At 51.7% G+C, this 25,228-nt stretch overlaps 3 protein-coding genes across 4 annotated transcripts; 2 read left to right on the plus strand and 1 right to left on the minus strand.

Moving 5' to 3' along the window:
• The first annotated feature begins 3,979 nt into the window (after nt 1–3,979).
• On the plus strand, nt 3,980–11,239 carry TYROBP (transmembrane immune signaling adaptor TYROBP). The gene is made up of 6 exons (XM_022586463.2): nt 3,980–3,983; nt 8,086–8,289; nt 8,671–8,697; nt 8,853–8,987; nt 9,166–9,212; nt 11,009–11,239. Exons 1-6 carry the CDS (start codon nt 3,980–3,982, stop codon nt 11,066–11,068), a joined length of 477 nt encoding a protein of 158 aa, XP_022442171.2. The 3' UTR covers nt 11,069–11,239.
• Nucleotides 11,217–14,249, minus strand: HCST (hematopoietic cell signal transducer). Its single transcript, XM_089902464.1, has 4 exons — nt 14,159–14,249; nt 12,298–12,459; nt 11,751–11,882; nt 11,217–11,525 (listed from the first exon to the last, which is right to left on the minus strand). Exons 1-4 carry the CDS (start codon nt 14,247–14,249, stop codon nt 11,485–11,487), a joined length of 426 nt encoding a protein of 141 aa, XP_089758590.1. The 3' UTR covers nt 11,217–11,484.
• A 30-nt stretch (nt 14,250–14,279) lies between these two features.
• Nucleotides 14,280–22,044, plus strand: NFKBID (NFKB inhibitor delta). Of its 2 annotated transcripts, none has more exons than XM_022586373.3 (10): nt 14,280–15,350; nt 15,908–16,265; nt 16,660–16,877; nt 17,135–17,325; nt 17,408–17,513; nt 17,632–17,778; nt 17,896–17,947; nt 18,041–18,189; nt 20,151–20,267; nt 20,556–22,044. In XM_022586373.3, the coding sequence occupies exons 2-10, from the start codon at nt 16,193–16,195 to the stop codon at nt 20,787–20,789; spliced, it is 1,287 nt and encodes a 428-aa protein (XP_022442081.1). In that variant the 5' UTR covers nt 14,280–15,350; nt 15,908–16,192; the 3' UTR covers nt 20,790–22,044. The 2 variants fall into 2 exon arrangements, with proteins under 2 accessions (XP_022442081.1, XP_022442082.1); XM_022586374.3 differs by having other exon boundaries at nt 14,281–16,265; nt 20,556–20,720; nt 21,418–22,044.
• The last annotated feature ends 3,184 nt before the right edge of the window (nt 22,045–25,228 follow it).

The following is a 25,228-nucleotide window of genomic DNA, read 5'->3' on the forward strand; positions in this document are numbered from 1 at the left end:
AGAGCAACTAAGCCCGTGCGCCACAACTACTGATTCTGCGTTCTAGAACCTGTGAGCCACAACTACCGAGCCCGCGTGCCACAACTACTGAAGCCCGCATGCCTAGAGCCCACACTCCGCAACAAGAGAAGCCACAGCAATGAGAAGCCACAGCAATAAGAAGCCCGCGCACTGCAACGAAGAGTAGCCCCCACTCGCCGCAACTAGAGAAAGCCCATGCACAGCAACAAAGACCCAACACAGCCAAAAATAAAAACAAATAAATTAATTTTAAAAATTAAATAATCTAAATCCCACTGCCCAGAGATACCACAGTTGGCATTCACTTAACTACACATTCATACTTCTTTCTATGCAGATATACACAATTTTACTTATATCATTTTATGTAAATGGCATCATGTTATACCCACATTGTTCTCATATAGTTCCTTCACTTTGTTTTTAGATTTTTTTTTTGATGTGGACCATTTTTAAAGTCTTTATTGAATTTGTTACAATATTGCTTCTGTTTTATGTTTTGGTTTTTTGGCTGAGAGGCATGTGAGATCTTAGCTCCCTGATCAGGGATCGAACGCGCACCCCCTGCTTTGGAAGGCGAAGTCTTAACCACTGGATCACGAGGGATGTCCCAGTTCCTTTCCTTTCAACCCTGTTTTGTGATTACCCTCCTCCATCTCCTATCCTGATCCAGGTCACAAGTATTACCGTCGTTAGCAGCCCAGGTGTATCCTTACATAGTTTACTCCACCATCACTCAAATATGCAAACATATATACATATATTTATAAGGGATTCTTTTTGGTCATTGTTTGGAATCGTACTAGATTCACTTCTCTGCATCTTGCTTTTCTCAGTTAAAATCCCTTCAAATCAGCTTGTAGAGTTCTAATTCATTTGTAATGACTGCGTTTATGATATGGGTAAAACACAGTTGATAAATCTATCAAGTATTGCTTTAATTATATTTAAAAGGCCTTCATTTTATGAATAAAACTTGGCCGTTGTGGTCTAAGATGGGTGCCCACTGCCAGTGTCAGGGCCACACTCCAGCCAAGAGGAAGGGCAGAGACGGGCAGGACACACTTTTGCCTTCAGAAACACAACCGGGCCACTTCCCTGGCGGTCCAGTGGTTAAGATTCCGTGCTCCCAATGCAAGGGGCACGGGTTCAATTCCTGGTTGGGGAACTAAGATCTCGAATGCCACACAATGTGGCCAAAAACCAAACCGAAAACAAAACAAACAAACAAAAAGACAGAAGTTGCCCATTTTGTTTCTTCCCACATTCCATTGGCCAGAAGACAGTTACAAGGCCTCACCTGGCTCCAAAGAGACTGAGAAACATAGTCTTGGCCAGGGGACCAGATGCCCAATTCCAAATGCTATTTCAATAGAAGAAGGGGAGAAAACAATGTTTGCAGATCACTAGAATTCAGGCTCACTCACCTTCTAGCCAAACAGTGCTTGCTAGCACTTTCCCTTACGCCAGAGTGGGAAACATCTGGGCAGTCATCCACTGATAGGAAATAACTGATAGGAAATAAAGAGATTGTGAAACCTCTTTACCAGTTTCTTTGGTGCTTACAGCTGTCATTTCATTAAAAACAAAAACAATTTTTTTTATTCAGGTAGAATTTACATAGAGTAAAAATCACCCTTTTTAGTGTATTTTTCTATGGGTTTGAAGAATGCATACAGCCATGTAATTGTCACCACGATGAAAATATAGAATTCTATCACTCCCGGATTTCCCTTTGTGGTCAACCTCTCCCTCTACTTCCAGCCCTTGGCAGGCACTGATCTGATTTCTGTCCCTATAGTTTACCTATTCCAGAATGTCATATGAATGGAATCGTGTATGTAGACTTTTGAGTCCGCCTTCTTTCACATAACATGATGCATTTCAGATTTGTCTGTGCTGTTGTGTGTATTAGTAGCTTATTCCCTTTAATTGCCGAATAGTATTCCATTGTATGGAAGTATCACAGTTTGTTTATCCATTCATCTGTTGACGAACACTTGGGTTGTTTCTAGTTTGGGGCAATTACGACGAAAGCCACTATTCATATGGCATACTGGTTTTTATGTGCACTTAAGTTTTCACTTCTCTGGGGTAAAAGCCTAGGAATGAGGGCTTCCCTGGTGGTGCAGTGGTTAAGAATCTGCCTGCCAACGCAGGGGACACGGGTTCGAGCCCTGGTCCGGGAAGATCCCACATGCCATGGAGCAACTAAGCCCATGCACTGAGCTCAGCCTGCACTCTAGAGCCCGTGAGCCACAACTACTGAGCCTACTTGCTACAGCTACTGAAGCCCGCGCACCTAGAGCCCATGCTCTGTAACAAGAGAAACCACCGCAATGAGAAGCCAGCGCACTGCAACAAAGAGTAGCCCCCATTCACCACAACTAGAGAAAGCCCGGGCACAGCAAGAAGACCCAGTGCAGCCACAAACATAACAAAACAAAACAAAAAACCACCTAGGAATGAGATTGTTGGGTCATATGGTAAGAATATGTTTAACCTTAGAAGAAACAGCCGAACTGTTTTCTAAAGGGTCTGTACTATTTTGCACTCCCGTCGGCAATGTATAAGAGTTCTAGTTGTTCACACCTTTGGCAGCTCTAGATGTTGTCAGTGTTGTTGTTGTTGTTTGCCATTCTAATAGGTGTGTAGTGGTATCTCATTGTGGTTTTCCATTTTATTTTGACCAAAGAATCAAACTATTATCTAGGAAGGGTAAGGCAGGCCAGATGGATGGGTCCCCCTGGTATTCTGGACAATTCTCATGCTTTCTATCCAGAGGTCCAGGGCTTTCTGAACATCAGCTCTACATTTTAGGAATTTCCTACCTTATGAATTTGGCCTCCCCAGTCTAGAAATCAGAGACCACTTTTCCACCCTTCCTTGCAGCTGTGGTGTGGGCATGTTTTCCGTACTCTGCCAACCAAATGCACCCATGTTTGAAAATTGTTTTTTTAATTTGGAAAATTTTGAAAAGACAGAAAAGTAGACAGAAAAGTATGAGGAGTCCTCAATAATCTATCTACTCCCCACAACCGGTCAACCATGGCCCATCCTTTACCACTCATTCCCCTCTTCTGTCTTGTTATGTAGCAAATCCCAAACATCATATTTCATCTGCAAGTATTTTGGTACTCACATCATGATTCGATTTGAAAGAGAGTGAGAAGGAGGCAACCTGTAAAATCGATTCTGATGTGAACATCAGAAGTCTTAGCAGAAAATTCTGTGTGGGCATTAGGATTTGTGTAGCCCCGGGAGTGCTTCTCTGGCCCTCCTAGAGATTCAGCGGTTTCCTTAACATCATTGAACACACCTCCTTTTCTGTTGCCTTGGTTTCTATGGTATGTAACGAAGAACCCTGACTGCTATGTTTGGGTCAAGTGTAACGTTTGTTTAATAACAGGTGCATGGATAATACCTACTTTCAAATTGTGGAAGCAGCAAGTCTTTTGAGAAAGGGGTAGATTAAGAGATGTCACGGGCATCCATTGTACTGATGACCCGGTGCCCCTCTTTCCTTCTGGAAATTAAACTCCCTTTGTCTTAGTGTAGGTTCCCGCAGAAGCAGACGCTGAAAGAGGATTCAAGTGCAAGCCATTTACTTGAAGTTCAAAGAACACCAACAGGGAGTGGGGAAGGGAGACAGGGAAGGATGAGCCAATGGAGGGTGTGTTATCTAGAGCAATTGGAGCTTAATCTTGCTGGGGAATCCTGGAAGACGGTAGAACAGTCTAGAGTTGTTCATCCAAGGCTTGAAGGAGCTGGGGTATTTATCTACCAACTCCCATCAGTTATTGGTAGAGAGCTGCTCCCAGGAGCATTAACTCCCTGGCCCTTTCCAGCTTGGGCGGAGTGGGTTGCAACAGCCAGAAAGAGCCCTCAAGAAGATAGCCACAGTGCAGGCACTCAGAAGCCAGGTTGTGTGCTTGGAAATGGTAAATGCTGAGGGAATATGGGTGAGACACCAACAGCATCCCCTCCACGCTGCTTCTAGGGACTGTTCCTCCCTCCCGCTCCATTTCAGTGTCCTCATGCATCCTGCCATTTTCTTACAGATTTCACCCCTCACCCCAGTTTTGAGGTGGGCAGATTATTTGTGTTGAGCCAATCTTTGCCCTTTCCCAGGATATATATATCTATATCTATATATATATTATATATCTCTATCTATCTATCTATCTAACCAACCAGGGTTCTTGGACTCCTTAATCAATAGTAATTGATAAGAGGCCAGATGAGAAATTCAGGCAAGGCTCTACTGGGACTCGTGCTGCAGCACGAAAGAGCAAAAACAAGTAACAGTTCCCCTTGCTTGCTTCCTGAAGGGGAGTGAGCTGGTAACTTAAATTGGGTGAGGGTAGGGGTGGGTTCATGGGTCCGGGCCGGAGGGTTGGCTTAGGCGGTTGGCCAACCCACTTGGTGGTGCTGTGTGCAGGGACCACGTGCAGTATCCTGCTTTTGCTCCTGACACCTCAGAAGTGGTAGTTGGGTTTTTGATCTTTTTTTAAAAAATATATTTATTTATTTATTTTGGCTGTGCTGGATCTTAGTTGCAGCATGTGGACTTCTTAGTTGCAGCATGCATGTGGGATCTAGTTTGCTGACCAGGGATCGAACCTGGGACCCTGCACTGGGAGCATGGCACGGAGTCCTACCCACTGGGCTACCAGGGAAGTTCCAGTCTTTTTTTTTTTTTTTTTTTTGCGGTACGCGGGCCTCTCACTGTTGTGGCCTCTCCCGTTGTGGAGCACAGTCTCCGGACGCGCAGGCTCACCGGCCATGGCTCACGGGCATAGCTGCTCCGCGGCATGTGGGATCCTCCCGCACCGGGGCACGAACCCGTGTCGCCTGCATCGGCAGGCGGACTCTCAACCACTGCGCCACCAGGGAAGCCCGAGGAGCCATGTTTAATACAACCTGTTACCACTGGTGGTCATTAGGGCCAAGAGCCAAAGAATATTTATTGAGCATCTGCTATGTGTGCTGGGGACACAACAGTGAACAAGACAGAAAGATTCCTCTTCTTATGGAGTTTCCATTCTAGAGGAAGTGGCGGACCGTAGAAATAGGCATACGTAAGTCAGAGAATTTCAGGCATGACAAATACAGGAAGAAAATGAAATTGGTAGGAGGTGACTTGAGCAGTGGTGACTAGGAGAGGCCTCTGTGAGTGTGTAGCATTTGGGTTGACACCTGGAGGATGAGAAAGGGTCAATTATTCAAAGACTTCAGGAAAAGCATCACAGACAGGGGGAACAGCAGGTACAAAGGCCCTGCGGTGAGAATGAGCTTGACTTATTCAAGAAACAGCAAGAAGACCAGTGTAACTCAAGTAGGGGAAGTGAGGTGAAAAGAGGCCCGAGGGGAGGACACAGAGATGGGCAGGTCTTTATATGAACATATGTTTTTATTTCTCTCGGGTAAATGCCTTCTTTTGCAGAATTGCTGGATCTATGCGCAGGTGACTATCTAACTTTATAAGAAACTATCAAACTCTTTTCCAAGGTTCTATTTTACATTTCCAATTGCTCCACGTCTCTGCTGACACTTGGTAGGGTCCGTGTTTTTAATTATTGTCATTCTAGGGACTTCCCTGGTGGTCCAGTGTTTGGGACTCCACACTCCCAATGCAGGGGGCCCAGGTTTGATCCCTGATCAGGGAACTAGACCCTGCATGCCACAGCTGAGACCGGGTGAAGCCAAATAAATAAATACTTAAAAATGTTTTTTGTCATTCTAGCAGGTGTGTATTTCATTGTGGTTTTAGTTTGTATCTCTCCCTAATGACTTATGATGTTGAGCGTTTTTTCACATGCTGTTCGGCCAGTCACATCTCTTGTTTTGTGACGTGTCTGTTCAAATCTTTCGGCCATTTAAAAAAGTGGGTTGTTTGTCTCACTTTTCAGAAAGCTTCCTCCGGCTGGTGTTGGGAAGATGGACTGTAGGGGGCAAAAGTGGAAGCAGGGAGAGTGGGGAGGGACTGTAGCTTCCACAGAGGCAAGCTTGTCACAGACTCAGCACAGAGCCTGCCTTCTGGGAAAGTCAGCTTTGACCTTCCCCCAACTCTTGGGCTGCTGCCAGGAGAGACTGAGACACTAACAGATCTGGTGGCCAGGGGGGCAACCCTGCTTCCTGGAGTCTGGCTCTGGGAGGAGGGTGCTGCCCTCCGTCTCAGCCTGTTCCTTTTCCTGTGGAATGGAGACCAGGGAGTGGAGACCAGCCCAGGCTGGCGTATTGGGGTCTGCACCAGTAAAGTTGTACCTGTTGCTAAAATATTGAAATACTTCACTTTTGGTTGGTAAAGAGCCTCTATCCCACATCCCACAAATATCTACCACCACCCCAGTCGGCTCCCTTGGGACACCTCAGACTTCCCCACATCTCGTCAACCAAAGGGGAGCCCCAGGACTCTGATCCAGCCCTGTGGCCACATCTGTTCTGACTAGGTGCTGTCTGGGTGTGGGGCTGTTAGACTGGGGACAGCCTGGGCCTGGTTGGAGTTGGAAGAATCAGATCAGGAGGCTGAGGCTGAGAGGTAGAGGGAGGATTTTTCTCAAGGCGAGCCCAGAACTGAAGACTTGAAGTACTAATAACAGTAACAGCAATGATGTTGATAAAGATTAACATTCATCGAGCATATACAGGGTGCCAGGAAGCCTGATTCTAACAGACCTCACAAAATCCTCACAAGAAACTGGATCATTGCAGCAGCCTGGCCCCCAGCTCCTGCCCCTGCCCCCCACAGTCTGCTCCCCACCCCCAGCCAGAGGGAGCCCTGGGAACACCCGAGTCAGATCAAAGCCCTCCTGGCTCAGAGCTTCCTCTGGTCTCTGACTGCCCCCCCGCTTGCTGGGCTTCAGCCACCTTGAGATGCCTGGTGTGCCAGTAGGGCCTGCAGGACCTACTCCCTCCAGACCTGGTGGTGGTGGTGGTGATGGTGGGGTGTTGATTCTTCTGCGGCGGAACTTGGCCAGGCCTGGGCAGTGGCGGCGTTAGCAGCCAGTGCTGTCTGGGACTCGGCCCTGGCCCTCTTCCAGACTCAAATACTACGCCCCCGCAACAGGCCACTCAGCGTCTGTCCCATGACCAGCATCCAGTTTCCCCTTTTTTCTCCTGAGCCCGGCCCCCTGGGGAGCTGTGGGTGTTCCGCCTGGACAGGGGAGGGGGGCTTCCTGCTGCTGGCCCTAACCTCAGGTTCCTCCTTCCCCAGCCCCAGCTCATCTCCTGCTGGGGCTAGAAGTCCTTGTCATCTCCTGGGTGGCCTCCCTCAGTGCTCGCTTCCAGCCACTTCCTCATTTGGTGGGAGCAGCCTAACCTGGCCCAGTGTTACCACGTTTCCCCCACCTGCCTCACCCCAAAGCCCCAGTCCTGCATCTGTGCTGTGTGCATCTGTGTCACTGCCTATTCCTCTCCCTCTTTCTCTGCCTTCCCGCTACTTTCTCCTTCTCTATCCTCCACCTTGGTTCTTTTTTCTTTCTAAGGGTCAAATATTTGTCTTTGGGTCCTGGGTTCCATTTCTGCCTTTATGTTCTGTGTCACCTTGGGCAAGTGTCTTTATCTTTCTGTAAAATGGGGATCAGAGCATCTCCCTCAGAAGAGTGTTCTTGGGGGTTAAATGCATGAACACTTGGGACGGGGCGCCTGCACGTCGTTAGTACCCGTATCCTGATGGCTCTCTTTTAATATCCTATGAACATCACGCGGTTCTGATTGTCAAGTAATTATAACTGGTTCTTATAAAAAGCTGACAAGGGTCAGACCCTGTTCTAGAAATATTAATTCATTTGATTCCCCACAACAATAGTATAAAGTAGGTACTATTTTACTCCTCATTTTACAGATGAGGAAACTGAGGCCCAGAGAGGTTGAGTGACTTGTTCAAGGTTGTCCAGCCAGGAAGAGGCAGAGATAGCTTCAATCACAGTCAGCCACAGACCCTCCTGTTATAATGTCTGACCCCTGCCTAGGGATGGAGGTCGAGTTGACACATGTATCTTTTGCCCTTCGTTCCAGCCATTGGGGGCTGCAGCATGGCCCTCTGGGGTGTCTGGGCCTGAGTCTTTGGTGGTCTCCGTCTCCGTTCCTCCTCCCCCATTGTCCCCTCCTCCCTCCTGCCACCACCCACCTCAGACTTCCTCCTTTCCTTGGTTGGACACTACGTCACATCCCACCCGCCTTGGACTGTGGTGTCCAGCAGCGTCGCCTGCATCATGGGGGGCCTTGGACCTTCCAACAGGCTCCTGTCTCTCCTGACTGTGGGTGGTGAGTTGGGGGCTTTGGCAGCTCCTGGGCTCAGCTCTGGGCAGGAAAGGGAACAGGGCGGAAAGAGAGAACCAAAGGGTGGGGGTTGATACCGGAGCAGATCCCTGGCGCCCAAAACCCTATGGGTCTCTCCCAGAGCCTGTGCCCCACAAGATCTGGCCTCTGGGAGAAGCAGAGGGAGGGGATTCTGAGGGTGTTGCAACAGGACACGTCGATGTAGAAGTAACACAGTCCGGTGGCCGTGATGCCGGCCCGCAGGTCCCACCAGACGTGGCTCTCCACCCGCGCCTACTGCCTGTCAGGACCCACCCTACCCAGCTTCTCTGCCCAACCCCCAGTCATAGTCACGTGTCTCAGTTTACCTTCTTTTTCTCTCCTCAGGTCTCAGCCTCGTTCAGGCCCACGCAGGTAGGCCTAGACCTTGCGATCCCCCTCCCTGCCTCCCAAAGACCACCCCACCTCTGTCCCTTCCCCGGTCTCTCCACACCACCCCCTGCTGACTGACACCACCTCCCAATTCCCAGCTCCCACTGGTCTGACTCCTGTGCCACTTACGTTCCCAGACTGCAGCTGCTCCTCTGTGAGCCCCGGCATGCTGGCGGGGATCGTGCTGGGGGACCTGGTGCTGACCCTCCTCATCGCCCTGGCCATGTACTCCCTGGGTCGGCTGGTCCCTCGGGGGCGAGGGCCCACAGAGGGTGAGTGGAGCTGGCCGGGGATGGCCTGGGACCCTCTGAGGACTTCCCTGGCGGGGAGGGGTAAGTTCCCAAGTCACAGTCCACCCAAAAGGAGGTGATGGAGGGGCGGCTTTTGCAACCAAATGGTCCCAATTCTCACCCCGTCTGTCTCTGAACTCTGCTGTTCCCCACCCCCAAGCAGTGACCCGGAAACAGCACATCACTGAGACAGAGTCGCCTTATCAGGTGAGGAAACCAGCTTTTCTTTCTCACACCTCACTCCTGCGCTGAGGGTGTCTTGTCCCAAATACCTCTCCCCCAGCCCCTGCAGAACCTAGGCCCTAAAGCCCACTTTCTCAGCAGCTCCTCAAACGCTTGAAGACAAAACATCCAAAACTGCTTTCAATGATCAATTACCACCTTATGGTCAGCTTAAAATGCGTGGAGGGGAAATACAGGGAGAGTTTGTCTCAGCCAGAAGGCAGGCTCTGAATTGTTCTGCAAAAGCCCAGCCCAGGACAGGCTGATGTCTCAGAGAAGTCCTCATAAGGGCAGAGGATATAATTCAACCCTAGTTTGGTAACTCTAAAGAGAGGAGCTCTGAATTTGTGGGGGAGGGACCCTGCAGCCTTTGAGAAACTGACGAAAGCCAGAGACTCTTCAGAAAAATCCACACAAAAAGTACAAAATTGTGCATATAATCTAGAGGCGGTGCAAGTATCCTTGAAACCCTTCTTAAGAACCATAATGCAAATGTCATCTTTCCATCTCCCACCTCCTGTCCATGCCATTCTTAACCCTTTAGGGGGTCATGACCTCCTCTGAGAATCTAATGGAAGCCAAACAGACCCTCTCCAGAAAGACGAACTCCAGACTGGGCATTTGTATATGATTTCAGGGATTCTATCTGAGGCCTGCATCTTAGGGCCATAGAACCCCACCCCATCCCCATTGTGAACCCTGCTCTGTGAAATCTGTTTTACTTGTCTGCAGCCAACTTTGCTTTGCCTCACTTGTGGATAAAAAGTCTCTTTGTAAAGTATAAGAATCTCAAGTTTGGCTCTGTGAGGTCCAGAGGACTGAAGGGGCTTTCCAGTTACTGGGGGAGGTGGGGGACAGTGAAATTTTAGGGCAAAGCCCCAGTTTATTCATTCCTTTGGTGGAATTTGTTGAGGGCCTATATATGCTAGATGCTGGAGACACAGCAGCAGAGCTTACATCCTAGTTGGGGAGACAGACTTTTTTTTTTAATTAATTAATTAATTTTTATCTTTGGCTGCGTTGGGTCTTTGTTGCTGCGCGCAGGCTTTCTCTAGTTGCGGCGAGCGGGGGCTACTCTTTTTTGCGGTGCGCGGACTTCTCATTGCGGTGGCTTCTCTTGTTGCAGAGCACAGGCTCTAGGCGTGCAGGCTTCAGTACTTGTGGCACGTGGGCTCAGTAGTTGTGGCTCGCGGGCTCTAGAGCACAGGCTTAGTAGTTGTGGCTCATGGGCTTAGTTGCTCCGTGGCATGTGGTATCTTCCTGGACCAGGGCTCGAACCCATGTCCCCTGCATTGGTAGGCGGATTCCTAACCACTGCACCACCAGGGAAGTCCTGGGGAGACAGACTTGAAGCAGATTAACAAATAAGATCATTTGCGGGAGGCAACATGAAGGAAATAAAGTAGGTTGATGTGACAGTGACTCGAGTGTGTGGGGAAGAAACTATAGATGGGGAAATCAAGAAATGCTTCTATGAGAAAGTGACATGAGCTGAGACTTGAAGGGTGAGAAGGAACTACCCATGGGAATATCTAGGGGACCAATGTTTCAGGCAGAGTGAAGAGCACACACAAAGGCCCCTTGGCTGGGGCATAACAATGAGGCAGAGGAGAAGGGGGAACATTGAAGGCACTTGAATAAAGTCCAGATCTCTTTCATGGCTACAAGGTTTAAGAAGCTGCCAGGGGCCTTGCAGGCCACTGGGAGAAGGCTAGATTTTATTTTCAGTTTATTTGGTGGACCCCCTTCACTGATGGTCCACACCCTGTCCATCCCTTTAGGAGCTCCAAGGACAGAGGACAGATGTCTACAGCAACCTCAACACACAGAGGCCATATTAAAAATGAGCCCAGACCAGGGCAGTCAACAACCTGATGCCTGGATCCAATCATTCCTGATGCCTGCCCAGCACTCTATTCCTACTCCCACCAAGATACGGATCCACAGAGTGTCCACAATGACACATCAGACCTCTCCCCACTACTGCCCCCAAATAAACATGGAGCACACAATGTTGAGTTATTCCAGATCCCTGGGCTGACGGGATGGGGATATGCGGGGTTCTAGGTGGATCAAGGACCCAGAAACAGCTAAATGAGAGGGAGCCTTTGGGGGACCTGGGTTGTCTGAGAAAGAATTAGAACAAGAAGTATTTCAATTGCTTTATTCCAGCCCAGAAGAGGGCTGGATTTCCTGTGCTGCCACACACAATCCAGGATGACAGGGTCAGAAGTCCTGTGTGGCAGTTACTGGGGAGTCAGCCCCTGCCAGGCATGTTGATGTAGATTTTGCCATCTTCTGGGGGTGGGGGAGAGAAATCACGAGGCCTGACCACCCACCTTCCACCCACGTCTCCACTTCCTTGGGGACCCCCTGCCTCAGGGGTTTCCTCAGGAGTTCCCCTAAGCACCGCCCCCAGGGTTTCCCCAGAACCTCAAGGGCTTGCCCGGGGGCACCCGCCCTGGGGACCCCCTCCCTAGGGACACCATGCCTCTTCAGGCCCAGCTCTGTCCCTGCCCTCACCTTGGGTGGGCCTGCTGCGTGGGCGCACACACACAAACAACACCACCACGATTAGCAATGACACGACCGCATCTGCAGCCACGAGGCCCGCCAGGAGTGGCAGGGAGAGGGGCCCACATCCAGAACAGGAACCTGAAGGGGTGGGAGCCAAGATAGAAGGCAGCTGAGGGGGGTTCCAGACACTTGGGCCTGGGCTTTGGGCATATGGGTCAGAGGAAGTCCCTTTGGAGGTGGGTGTCCCAGATTCCCTGGGGAATGAAAGGGGAGCGGGAGGTCCAGAGAGAGGCTGGGGGGTGTCCCAGGGCTCCCAGGACTGTGCTTTGGGCATAGTAAGTACTCCTGAAGACAGGCTGGCGGATGGCCGAGTCCCTGGGCCTTCAGCTTGGTGACGAGGACAGTGAGATGGGGACCTAGAGAGGGCTGCAGATCCTCTGGGGGCTCTGATTCGGGGATGTGAGGTGAGATCCAGGACCCACAGGCCACACTTTAGGGATGGAAGCAGGACCTGAAGCGGTGCTGCAAAGGGGACAGGGTGTTGATTTCTCACCTGGGGTCGTCTGAGCTGCAGCCACTGAGGAAGGAGAGGGAAGGTAGATCAGTGGGGAGAGGTGGTTCTCAAAACAGGGTGCAGGGAAAGGTGATGTCCTGAGAAGTAGCCTCCACTCGGGAGAGGTCAAATAAGAAAGAGGCACCAAATGGGAGGGAAGCACTCAGAGACACAGAGGGAGACAGGAAATCAGAAATCTCACCTCACAGGAAATCTCACCCAGCGGTGAGAAGGGGACGAACAGCAGCCATCCAAACTCAGCTTCCCTCCCCAAAGAACCAGGCCCAGAAGTCTCTCTCTGGAAGGGAAAGGGCACTGGGAGAAGGACCCATCCTCAGCACCCCTCCCTTCAGATGCCACCCCAAGCCACTCCTTTCACAAAACTCTGCCTAACAGCCCCCATAACCACTGGCTTCACTTGGGAGCAAAAGCAGAAACAGGATGTTGCCTGCAGGAACCATGGTGGGCTGGGGGCTGGAAGAGGTCTGTCAAAGGGCTTTGGTCCAGAGAAGTCCTGAGGAACAATGGGGAGTAGAGAGGCAGCAATAGCGGATGTCACTCTGCTGGTGGCAAGGCCACCTGCTTCCTGTGTGTGTGTGGGAGGGGGAGAGGTGATGGATCTCTCTGACAGCCTTTAGGGACAAACTAGGGGGAGGGTCAGAAAGATCAGGGAGGCTGCTGTGATCGTCCAGGTGGGACATGACAGGTGGACCAGGGTGTGGGCACTGGGGAGATCCTGGAAAGATTTTGAAGGTAGAGCCAACAAAACTTGCTGATGGAGTAGATACGAGTGTGCATGAGAGAGAGGGGTCCAGGATGACCAAAGCTTCTGGCCTAAGCAACTGAGAAGACAGAGCATCCTTTGACAGGATGGAGAAAGAGGGGAAGCAGGCTTAGGGGGGAGAGTGCCAAGGTTTGGGCAAACTGGGTTGGAAATGCCTGATAGATCACCCTGTGGAGAAGCTGAATGACCACAGCTGCCTCTTTGAGTTCAGGCGGTAAGTCTGGTCTGGAGATGTAAATTTGGGGATTGCTGGCTTATGGATGGTATTTAAAGCCATGAGACTGGATGAGATCATCAAGGAAGTGAGTACAGACAGAGGAGCAACACCACCTCCTCCCAACACCAAGAATGGGTGAAGAGGAGGAAGCAGCCAGTAAAACGGAAGGAGCAGCAAGTGAGGGAGGAGAACCAGGAGAGCATAGAGTCTTGAGAGCAGGGGAGAAATATGATTTACATGGTCACCAAGATGGGAACTGAGAATGAGCCCCCCACTGGAATGTCAGTTGGCTTGAGGGTTGGGAATTCCTGCCTGCTTAGTTCACAGCTACACCACAGCACCCAGCAAAGTACCTCCCTTGCAGTAATTATTTTTAATGATGAATGAATAATGAGAACTGGCCTCTGAGAAAGGTGATGTGTGGAAGGCGGTAAATTTGAGTTCACCTATATCCCTCTTACCTACAGACCTTTCTTCCCTCGAGACCAGGGAGTTCAGAACCCCAGCCCCCTTCTCTCTCAGGACCCAATAATACTGGCAGCGTCCCCCCCGCCCCTCGGCCAGCCCAGGGCCTGGGAGTCAAGGCCTCCAACACCCCCCTGGACAAAATCCAGGTCCCCAGTTCCCTCCTCTTTCAGGAGTCCGCTACCTCAGGCCCCTTCTCCCTCAGACCAAACACGGGGTTCCCAATCCCTGTTTCCGGGGAGACTTAGGAGTCGGGCTCTTAAAGTCAGCCGCGCCCATTTAGACACCAAGTTTGCTCGAGCGCAACGCGGGGACTCCCGGGCTTGTGGGCGGGGCCCGCCCCACGACTGGGCGGTGCCAGAACCTCAGTTTAAAAAGTCGCGGGGGAACCCGACCCAAGATCGGGGACCCGGCGGCGGCTCCGCGGGGAAACAGCGAGGCTGGCGCAGCGCCGAGGCCGGGGCCCTGGGGCCCCACAATCCGCATCACGGAATCCCCGAGGTAATGGAGGGGCGGGGAGGTGAGGCACGCTCGGCCCCTAAGAGAGGGGCTGGGGGACGGACTCTTGAGGCTCTGAGGGACGGAGCTGGAGCATCAAGAGTGAGCGGTGTGGGCTTCCCTGGTGGCGCAGTGATTGAGAGTCCGCCTGCCGATGCAGGGGACACGGATTCTTCCCGGTACGGGAAGATCCCACATGCCGCGGAGCGGCTGGGCCCGTGAGCCATGGCCGCTGAGCCTGCGCGTCCGGAGCCTGTGCTCCGCAACGGGAGAGGCCACAACAGTGAGAGGCCCGCGTACCGCAAAAAAAAAAAAAAGAGTGAGGGGTGAAGCATCAAGCTGAGTGTGAGGGTACCCGGTGTTTGGAGGGGGCGGAGGGTCCAGACTCCTGGGTCGTGATCCCGGAGCGGCTGGGATTCTGGACTCTTGAGTCCCGGGGTGGGGGGGGCGTGGGGTGGGGTAAAGGACTGTTGATCCTGAATCCTAGGTCCCGGGGATGAAAGCGCTGGGAGCCCCGACTCCTGCCTGGGTCCTGGGAGGAGGGGGCTGGGGACCCGGACTCCATGCTGTAGAAAAAGGCTGGATCGAGTCCTTGGGGGCGTTGTTTGAAATCAGCCAAGGTCTGGGTGGGCAAGGTCCGGAGTTTGGCCGCAGGAATGCACTCTGGCCGTGACCCTGCCCCACCCTGGGATTTCCCGAGTCGCCACCCGGCCCGGGTCCCCGGGCTGAGCAGGAATTTCCCTTGTGCGGGGATTCCACGAGCGCCACGCTTGGCCACGCATCGCGTCTCGGAGCGGGACACCTGGGTCGCCGGGCGGAGAGGAAGAAAGAGATGGAAGATTCCCTTGCGTGAGCGACGTGACGTCAGTGCGTCGCGTCTGGGCGGTTTCCGAGTCCGCCCTCCGGCGCTTAACCCTTCCTATGCTCGAGCGGGGCTCGGAAGGGTGAGGGCTGAGGGACCGGCCTTCTTGCGTCGTGCGAACAAGGAGTCTGGAAACTGGGATTACCAGGTCCTAGAGGGGAGTCGGCTGAGGGCCCGGACTCCTGGGTCCTGGGGAAGGGTATGCGAGTCTCCCAGACTCCCGTGAGGTGGGGCTTGGACTTCTGGGTCTGAAGAGGGGGGCGAGGTCTGAACCTTTGGATTCCTAATGAGCTAGGGGGCTACTGACTTCGTGGTTCCTCAGGGAGAGGGGCTGGGGACTCGGATGCCTGGTATCCCGAGGAAAAAGTATCAGGGCAGCTTCTAGGGCAGAGAGATATTGGGAACCTGGATGTGCGTCACTGGGGAGTGATGCCCGGCGACGCCCCGAATCCCTCAGAACTGGGAGATCTGGGGGTGGGGTGGGATTTTTCACGGAAGTGTTAGGCAGAGGGAGGGGGGCTGCAGAGGGCGCCCTCCACCTCCTTCCTCAGTTTCCACGACGCTGGCGGAAAGTTGGGTCAGAGGGGAAGGTGCGGAGCAAAAGGAAGGAAACCGCGGAGGCGGCGCCGCACCCGAAATCTTAGATTGGCTTTGGAGTTCTCAGGCGGCATCAGTGTGCCAGTTTTTCCGCGCGGGAGGGCGAAGAGGGCGCTCAGATCCACTCCCCGGCGCACTTGGGTGACGTAAGGACCCCTGATAACTTCCCTCCCTCCTCACCCCGCAGTGAGCCGGAATGAGCGCAGCCACTGCCCATCACAGACGGTGAAGAAGCTCCTAGAAGAACAAAGGCGCCGCCAGCAGCAGCCTGACGCTGGTGGGCTACCGGTGAGGCCGATGAAGCGCTGTAAACTACAACTCCCGTGAGGCCATGTCCTGTTGGGCAAGGACTTGCTGCCTTGCTGGGCCCTCAGGGCTGATGAGAGACGTAGTCCTGACTTAGATGCCCCGTAGGTGGGGAATGGATGCTGAGGAATCTGCCAGGTAAATTCACCCTTGTTTCTTTTTGCTTATGCCTCTACAGGGACAGTTCCTGGCTCCCCTGGCCCAGCCCCTGACCCCACCTGTGAATGAGGGTGCAGCTGGTAAGTCTGGAAACTCAACCTGGTTCCCTCAGCTCCTAGCCCCAGCTTCCCTCAGGGACTCAAACATCCCAACTCTTAGAACTTTCAGGAACTTAGGAGTTAGACCCTCATTCTTGCTGAGACCCGCAGAGTAGAGCCAGATTCTCTGGAGCCCAGTAGTCTATGCACATAGTCCTTCAGGGGCCCAGGCTCCCAGCCTGGAATCTAGGCCCTCAACCCCTCAGTGTCCCAGGCATTTAGGTCCCATAAGTCCAAGCTTCCAGCTCCTTGGTGCCCCAGAAGTACTAGCTTTCAGTACCTTGGGGACTCCAGGCCCTCACACAGGTCCTGTCTGGGCTGTGACTTCCCTAACTCTGGTAACCAGGCCTGCCTCTGCTCCTCCTCTCACATGCAGGCCATACTCACTTCCCAGCACACCAGGAGACTGTGGGTTCTGGACTTGGCAGCCTGGCACCCCCCATGGGCTTTCCAGACTGGGACCCCAACACGCATGCTGCCTACACGGACAGGCCCTACTCTTACCCTGCTTCTGCTGCTGAAGGTTTCCTGACTCCTGACTTCTACTCACACTCGGACCCAGGGCGGCCGTGTTCATTTCCCCTGGGGATGGAGGTGAGATACAGAATGGGAACTGGGTGCTGAAGGGCTCCTAAGATTCCCAGTTGCCCTTATGCAGCATTCTGAGATGTCTGGGGTTGGATTAGGAGCCCATTCCTCAGATGGGCAAAACTGAGGCCCAAAGGTCCAAGGTCACTTGGCACAGATGGGACGCCCAGCCACTCTGCCTGGCACTCTGTATGTGTATGTGTGTGTGGTAGAAAGAGGGAATTCTCAGCTGACTGGCTCTCCCCATCACCTGTACCCTTCAGGACCCCCTGGATACTCGGCTCTATGTAGAACCTCCCCTGCCACAGGCAGGATCCTGGAGAAGTTCTGGACTCCCTTCAGGACCCCCACAGTTGCCTCCTGTGGTCAACGGACCATCCCTGGACGCTGCCCGTGCTCACATGCTGGCTTTGGGGCCACAAAAGCTGCTGGCCCAGGATGAGGAGGGAGACACGTGAGTATAGGGGAATGGAGTCTGCAGGCTCTCCTGCTTAGCTGGGGTGCTGTGCTCATTGCTTCCTTCCACCTATCCTCAGGCTCCTGCACCTGTTTGCGGCTCGAGGGTTGCGCTGGGCCGCATACGCCGCAGCTGAGATGCTCCAAGCATACAGACATCTGGACATTCGTGAGCATAAGGGCAAGGTGAGGGCTGAGGGCCTGGACTCCTGGATCTGAGGGCAGAGGGTCTGGAGGCCTGGATTCCTGGTTTTCAGAGGGGAGGGGGCTGGGGGCCCAGACCGACCTTTCCTGACTCCTGCAGACCCCTCTTCTGGTGGCTGCTGCTGCCAACCAGCCCCTGATTGTGGAGGATCTACTGAACCTGGGAGCGGAACCCAACGCCACTGACCATCAAGGGCGTTCTGTCTTACATGTGGCCGCTACATATGGGCTCCCAAGAGTTCTCTCGGTATGTTCACCTGGCAGGTGGGATGAATGGGATGGACTGATTGCCTAGATCCTGGCTTTCAGGGCTAGGAGGCCTGGGGAGACCCTAATCCAGCTCTCTACCTCCTCCTCCTCCCAGGCTGTGATTAACTCAGGGGTTCGAGTTGACATCGAAGCCAGAGACTTCGAGGGTAAGTTGGGTGGTGGGCAGGGTGGGTGGGGCTGGTGGGGCTGGATGGGGTCGGTGATCCAGATGTAGAGTCTTCACTGTCTCTACTCTGCAGGCCTCACCCCTCTCCACACGGCCATCCTGGCCCTCAACGTTGCTATGCACCCACCCGACCTATATCCCGCAGTACTGAGTACCCAGGCCCAAGACAGGCTGGCTTGCGTCAAGATGTTGCTGCACATGGGTGCTGATCATACCAGCCAGGTGAGCTGGGCAGTGGGCAGCTGGCCTCCAGGAGGGCATGTGGGATGGGGGCGCCTGGCTATCCAGGGGCTCGAAACAAATTCTGACTTGCCTCTTCCCAGCTGTGTGACCTTGAACATGTGACTTCACTTCTCTGTGCCCCAGTTGTCAACTGGGAATAATATTACTGATCTTAACTTGTATTTACCAAGCACTTACTATTCATCAAACACTGTTTCATGGATTAGCTAATTGAATCCTCACAAACACACTTTGATGTGTATACTATTATTACTTTCTCTCTTTCACTGATAAGGAAACTGAGGCTCAAGGACTTTGCCTTGTGAGTGTCAGAGGGGATTTGAGCCCAGGTGGCCTGACCCCAGAATCTAGCTGTGAATACATACAGTTTCCTCCTTCCTGACAGTGGCTCCTTCAAAGGCTGGCTGAGAGAATTAAACATCTACTCATTGTTTTGGATTTTTACGTTTTAGTTCAAGAACTTTGAACATAGATAAAGTAAAGAAAATAGTATAATGAACTCCATGTAGCCAACATAAATAACCAGCAACTCATAGCCAGTCCTTTCCCATCCACTTCTCCTGTATTATTTTTAAGCAAATCCAAGCTTATAGTTTTACCCATAAATATTTGTCTTTAGAAGACAAGAACTCTCGTTAACCTCAGTACCTTTATTCCACTTTTAAAAAAAATTAACAGTCTCATAATATCAAATATCCTGTGTTCAAATTTTTATTTGGCTTTAAAGTGACATACATTTATTTTTTTCATTAGAAAAAAAAACTAGGATTCAAATAAAGCCCACACATTGCAGTGATACGTCCTTTTAAGCTCTTAATTTAGAGCTTCCCCTCCTTTAGAGTTTTCTCTTCATAATTTTTTTGATAGAGCCAGCTAGGTTGTTTTGCCCTATATAAACCCACAACTCTTTTTAAAATTGAAGAATAGTTGATTTACAGTGTTGTGTTGGTTTCTGGTGTACAGCAGAGTGATTCAGTTGTACACATATACACATATTCTTTTTCATATTCTTTTCTGTTATGGATTATTACAGGATATTGAATCTAGTTCCCTGTGCTATACAGTAAGACCTTGTTGTTTATCTGTTTTACATGTAGTAGCTTGTATCTGCTAATCCCAAACTCCTAATTTATCCTCCCCCATCCCCTTTCCCCTTTGGTAACCATAAGTTTATATTCTATGTCTAAACACACAATTTTTAATGTTTATTATCATTACAAATTCTTTAAAGGCACATAGTAAAGTTTCATTGTGGAAAATGTCTTTACTTGCTTCAAAATATGAAGAGAGGGGCTTCCCTGGTGGTGCAGTGGTTGAGGGTCCGCCTGCCGATGCAGGGGACACGGGTTCGTGCCCCGGTCTGGGAGGATCCCATGTGCCGCGGAGCGGCTGGGCCTGTGAGCCATGGCCGCTGAGCCTGCATGTCCGGAGCCTGTGCTCCGCAACCGGAGAGGCCACAACAGTTAGAGGCCCATGTACCGCAAAAAAAAAAAAAAAAAAAAAAGAGAGAACAGCTCAGGATGGAAGTAGATACAGGCTTAGATAGGCCACTGATTAATGCTGCTCAGTTCCCATCTTTATAGATAAAATACAGTCCATGTGGGATGTGGGCGCATTTTACTGTGTTTAATAGAATGTGGGCTGGCCAGGGCAGCTGCTAGTCCAGAGAGCTCCTTTGGAGGAATAGAAAAGAAATCTTTTTCTCAAAGATACTTGGGCTGGAAAATTGTCTTAATAAATGTACCGTTCGGTGATGTGTATGATCTGAATGGCACCCCCTTAAATCTGGTATTCCTGTAGAGTGCACAGCACGTACAACTGTATAAGGCACTCCTGGGTGCTTGAAAAAGAGAGATAGGGTGTCTAAAGGCTCTTGGGTTCCATGGGTGGAGGCTTGGGTGTGAAGACTGGCCTGACCTCTGTCGTTCCCCTCCTCACAGGAGATCAAGAGCAACAAGACAGTTCTGCACTTGGCTGTGCAGGCTGCCAACCCGACCCTGGTTCAGCTGCTGCTGGCGCTGCCACGGGGAGACCTGCGGGCCTTTGTCAACATGAAGGTAGGGGCCTAGGCTGGAATGTGCAGATTGGGTGAGACGTGGCAGAGAGCGGGCAGTGGGATGTTGGGAGTCCCACGGGCTGTGTCTGGGGAGGGGCTGCTGTGTGGGACGTGGACGGGGCACGTGTAGGGCCTAGAGGGGTGTGTGGAATGTGGCCCTGGAGGGGGCTTCTGGGGTATGTGAGGAGGGACATGTGGGACCTGGGTGTGACGGAATATGAAACGCGCCATCGAGGGCCCAGGCCAGCTGAGCCTGCGTCTTCAGCAGGCCCCCCCTCACCGCCCGCAGGCCCATGGGAACACAGCCCTCCACATGGCGGCCGCCCTGCCCCCTGGGCCGGCCCAGGAGGCCATTGTGCGGCGCCTGCTGGCAGCTGGGGCGGATCCAACGTTGCGCAACCTGGAGAATGAGCAGCCTGTCCACCTGCTACGGCCCGGGCTGGGCCCTGAGGGGGTGAGCACTGAGCCCACCCTGACCGCAGGGTGCACCCCCGACCCCAACATTCCTGACTGTAGAGGGTGACTTGTAATCTCAGAAGGTGACCTTGGCCCTTATCCAACCCTGACTTCAAAATGTGACCTTGAGGGACTTCCCTGGCGGTCCAGCGGTTAAGACTCCACGCTTCCACTGCGGGGGGCATGGGTTCCATCCCCGGTTGGGGAACTTAAGGTCTCACATGCCATGTGGCACGGCCAAAAAAAAATGACACTGGACCTCAGTGTTTGCTCCCTTGCCTGATAATCGTGACTCCTCCTGACCTCTACTTTCAACCCTGTATCCTGACCTCAAGGTGTGACCTCTGATCCCCAAGCATGACCTCCAGCCCCCTGACTTTTAGTCCTGATCTCAGAGTGGGACTTCTGACCCCCAAATGTGACTCTGGCCCCTTGCTTCTCCCCTTTGACTCCCAGTCCTCAATGCTAATCCCAAGGTGGGAACGCCCAGCCAGCAACACCTTTGCTCAGGAGCCTTCATTCATTGTGTGAACGAGCCTTCATCCCCAGCCCCGCATCTTGACTCAGAACCTCTGACCTTCAAACCCAACTGACCCTACTCACTTCTCTCTGACCCCCAACTTCACACCCCAACAGGGTGTGCCTGTTCTCCTTGCAACCTCTCAAGCGTCTCCCCCATCTTGTCTTGTCCACAGCTCCGGCAGCTACTGAAGAGGAGCCGTGTGGCACCCCCAGGCCTGTCCTCTTAGGACTCAAACCCAGAACCTGGACTGATTTTCCAGTCCCCACCGTCCTGTGGGACAGCCAGCGTATGCTAATGTTGCAAATCCGTGATAATGTATGTGCATAATGTCCTGCCATCGGGGTCTTACATTAAAACCCCAAAATGGCTGTTGGTGGGTAAACAGTCCCCAATATTTGGGGTGGTGTGATACCCTTCCTCCACCCACAAGGAGCCCCCTTGATGATTTCTGTGAAATCGAGGCCCCTTGATTGTTTCTGTGAAACACACTGGACCCCCAGCCCTTTCCCCACCAGGATCTTTTGGGGTCCAGATGTAACTCCCCTATATGGTACTTGGAGTATGCCAAAAGAGCTTCCAGTACCATCCTAGTAGAGCTCCTAAGATGACCCCTGACCTCCCCAGGACCCACCCCCTTCAGGTCCTTAACCCTGAGACATAGGAAGGACTCTCGATCATAGTCCCCTAGGTCCTACTGCTTTAAGTCACAACACAGCCAGGCCCCTGACCCAGACCTCAGTATTTCTAGTGAATCCCTCCCCTGTCTGAAACTCTTGATTAAACTCAGCTTGGACTAGAACCGTTACTGTCTAATCTCTAATCATTGTGCAGGGAAGCGGCTGAGGAGCCGTGTTTGGGTGGATGTGTCTGGGTGGGGGTTGTAGCAGACACGGCGGGTGCCAAGTCCCTACCCTGTCCCCCTCACCCTGTCAACACCTGGCGGTCTAACTGCCAGGGCCGGCACGTGACTCTGCCTGTGGGCATTCTCAGACCACTGGTGCCCGCTTTGCCCTGGGTGTGAGTGTGGTAAGACTTCCATGCCAGGAGGATCATGCCTCTTCCCACTCCAGCAGCTCTCAACCAGTGACTGACTGAAGGGAGGCGGTATGTAAATGCTCCAGGTCCCCTGCCTCCGTGGGGATAACTGGGAAGTGTGTGTTCTACACGGGCTCTCAAAGCTCCCCAGTGGAACGAAGCTCCGGTTCTCCACCATGGTTCTGGCTTGATAACGTACCCTTTCTTGGCAGCTTTCCCTTTTCTGGGTCCCTTCCTGCTCCCCTATCAATGTTCTCCACTCCTTGCAGGTAATCTTGTCCTCAAATCCTTGCCTCAACCTCTGCTTCCAGAGAAACCCAAACGAAAGACGGAAGACCTCCACAATGCCCCCTTGTACCTCTGTCCCACAGCCTCTGCTCTGTCTTCCGTCCCAGTCTTGTCGCTCCAGAAAGCCCTCTGACGCACGGTGGCCCCCACTGCTTGGAGCCTCTCACGGACAACAAACCAAGCACACTTCAGGGCATATGCCAGAGTCTCTACCCCAAAACTTAACGCTTAAAACAACCACCACTTTTGTTTTTTGATAAATTTATTTATTTATTTTTGGCTGCATAGGGTCTTCGTTGCTGAGCGCAGTCCTTCTCTAGTTGTGGCGAGTGGGGGCTACTCTTCATTGTGGTACGCAGGCTTCTTTGCGGTGGCTTCTCTTTGTTGCGGAGCACAGGCTCTAGGCATGCAAGCTTTCGTAGTTGTGGCACCCGGGCTTCAGTAGTTGTGGCTCGTGGGCTCTAGAGCGCAGGCTCAGTAGTTGTGGCGCATGGGCTTAGTTGCTCCACGGCCTGTGGGATCCTCCTGGACCAGGGCTCAAACCCGTGTCCCCTACATTGGCAGGTGGATTCTTAACCACTGCACCACCAGGGAAGTCCAGCACCACTTATTTTGTTCATGATTCTGCGATCTGGGCTGGGCTGAGCTGGGCAGTTCTGCTATCTTGCTTTGGTCACACACGTGGCTGCAGTCAGCTGGAGGCCCGATTGGCCTAGACAACAGCACTCACGTGTCTGATAGCTCAGTTGAGATGGCTGGAACTTCTGAGAGCGAGCCAAGCATCCCTCTCCCTGTGGTCCCTCCAGGAGGGTAGGAGGATCTCCTCATGCAGTAGCTCCAAGAGGGAATATTCCAAGAGAAAAAGCCCCTGCTTGCATCATGTCTGCTGATACCCCATTGGTCAAAGTCAGCCATGTGGCCAAGCCCAGAATCAGTGGGGAGGAAGGTACTGCACTAGAACAAGAATATTGGGAGGTGGAATTACTGGTGGTGCCAGCACAAGTCTCCCACCTCAGCTGCCTTGGACCAGCATGAGCGTGCTCTTCTGTGGGTACTCACATAGTGGCAGCTGACCCATGAAAAATTCATAATAGTATGTTGTATTTCATTAATTCTAGGGAGAACTTAATTGGAATTCATCTTACAATTAGGTGGCATAGTTTAACGTCTGCGTAGTTTTCCTTGTGGTACATAAAATAATGGTATTTCTTATTATTTTTTTTTTTTTTTGCGGTACGCGGGCCTCTCACTGCTGTGGCCTCTCCCGTTGCGGAGCACAGGTTCCGGATGCGCAGGCTCAGTGGCCATGGCTCACGAGCCCAGCCGCTCCGCGGCATATGGGATCTTCCTGGACCGGGGCACGAACCCGTGTCCCCTGCATCGGCAGGCGGACTCTCAACCACTGCGCCACCAGGGAAGCCCGGTATTTCTTATTTTTGATGGCATCTTAGATTCTGTTGACATATAAGATGTGTTTCCCGACACGTATCAGCGCGCACACACACACACGCACACACACGCACACACACACACACACCACTAACGTGATAACAAGTCTCTAGGAAACTTTGCTTTACTAAAAGAAGAATTAAATCGTATTCAGTGGGAAAAGAAGAGTGGTTTAGGGGCACAAGAGCATCAAATGAGCAATAGTAAAGTTATTTTTCCTGCTGGAATTTCAATAAAAACAGTGTTTTTAAACTAATTACTCTAAGTATTGCCATTAAAATGCAAATATTATTAGGGAATCATGCACTGAGCGTATTGAGCCAAATGGCCTTTCATTTCCTATCCCACCTGCTTGGAGTGCCTTACCTATTGTTAGCCTGTTAATCACCCTTGGCTGTGAAAATACAAAGGCAGTTTTTCCCCTGCTTGTGGTGCTAGCTATAGATTTCTACTAGAATGGTCTGAGTATACCTGATGGTAAAGCCAGTATCAGAATGATGTTGCAAACTGGGTTCTTAATAAAGCTGTGGCATTGTATCCAACTTGCATCATGTAGGCATCTTCCTCCCAATACCTACCACGTCTATATTTAATATACATGACCTATAATTCATGTATATATTATGTAGAGCTCATCACTGTGAGCTCATCGGTCCGTTGGAAGAATTAAAAATACGTGCTCCCTCCCTTAGCCATCTGTCAGAAAATTGTGCTATCCTGATATTAGAACATGGCACACTACTGCTGTCTGCTGGGAAGTTGTGGTAAAAATGCAAATCTACAATGTCTAGGAGATGAATGGTATCACTTAAAATTTTGCAGTGAGCAACCCAAACACCATATGGGACGGCCATGAATTATTAGGCAGGAGGTTAGCAAAATGGCCTAGAGTATGGGCACTGGAGCCAGGTTTCCTGGGTTGGATTCCTAGCTTCATCCCTTCCTAGATGGTGACCTTGGGAATGTGACATAACTTCTCTTTGCCTCCCTTTCCTAATCTATAAATGAGAATAGTCATAGTACCTACTTCACGGGGTAGAAATAATGATTAAGTGTGCCAGTGCGTGAAAGCCCTTGGAGCAGTTCCTGGCACAGGGTGCCATATGAATGTTTGCTGCCATGTCATTTTAGAATTTATTCAACAAGTACTTGCGAAGTGCCAGGCACAATTCTAATGTCCCAACAAGTATCACTCCTTTTAATCCTCATAA

Source organism: Delphinapterus leucas, chromosome 20 (genome assembly GCF_059928025.1).
Source record: "Delphinapterus leucas isolate spDelLeu-1000000601 "Yukka" chromosome 20, BTC_Dleu_Yukka2, whole genome shotgun sequence".
Lineage (NCBI taxonomy): Eukaryota > Metazoa > Chordata > Mammalia > Artiodactyla > Monodontidae > Delphinapterus > Delphinapterus leucas.

What these genes read in the sequence shown, in the direction of transcription:
- TYROBP (XM_022586463.2), top strand. An exon ending in GTCTCTCCTGACTGTGGGTG is followed by an intron (nt 8,290 to 8,670) that starts GTGAGTTGGGGG and finishes TTCTCTCCTCAG; the next exon opens with GTCTCAGCCTCGTTCAGGCC. An exon ending in GGGGCGAGGGCCCACAGAGG is followed by an intron (nt 8,988 to 9,165) that starts GTGAGTGGAGCT and finishes CCCACCCCCAAG; the next exon opens with CAGTGACCCGGAAACAGCAC.
- HCST (XM_089902464.1), bottom strand. Translation starts at nt 14,249, where the DNA reads ATGCGGATTGTGGGGCCCCAGGGCCCCGGCCTCGGCGCTGCGCCAGCC. An exon ending in CGCCGGGTCCCCGATCTTGG is followed by an intron (nt 12,460 to 14,158) that starts GTCGGGTTCCCC and finishes TGTGTCTCTGAG; the next exon opens with TGCTTCCCTCCCATTTGGTG. An exon ending in ACGCAGCAGGCCCACCCAAG is followed by an intron (nt 11,526 to 11,750) that starts GTGAGGGCAGGG and finishes CCCCACCCCCAG; the next exon opens with AAGATGGCAAAATCTACATC.
- NFKBID (XM_022586373.3), top strand. Translation starts at nt 16,193, where the DNA reads ATGCCTCTACAGGGACAGTTCCTGGCTCCCCTGGCCCAGCCCCTGACC. An exon ending in TGTGAATGAGGGTGCAGCTG is followed by an intron (nt 16,266 to 16,659) that starts GTAAGTCTGGAA and finishes TCTCACATGCAG; the next exon opens with GCCATACTCACTTCCCAGCA. An exon ending in GGGCCTTTGTCAACATGAAG is followed by an intron (nt 20,268 to 20,555) that starts GTAGGGGCCTAG and finishes CACCGCCCGCAG; the next exon opens with GCCCATGGGAACACAGCCCT.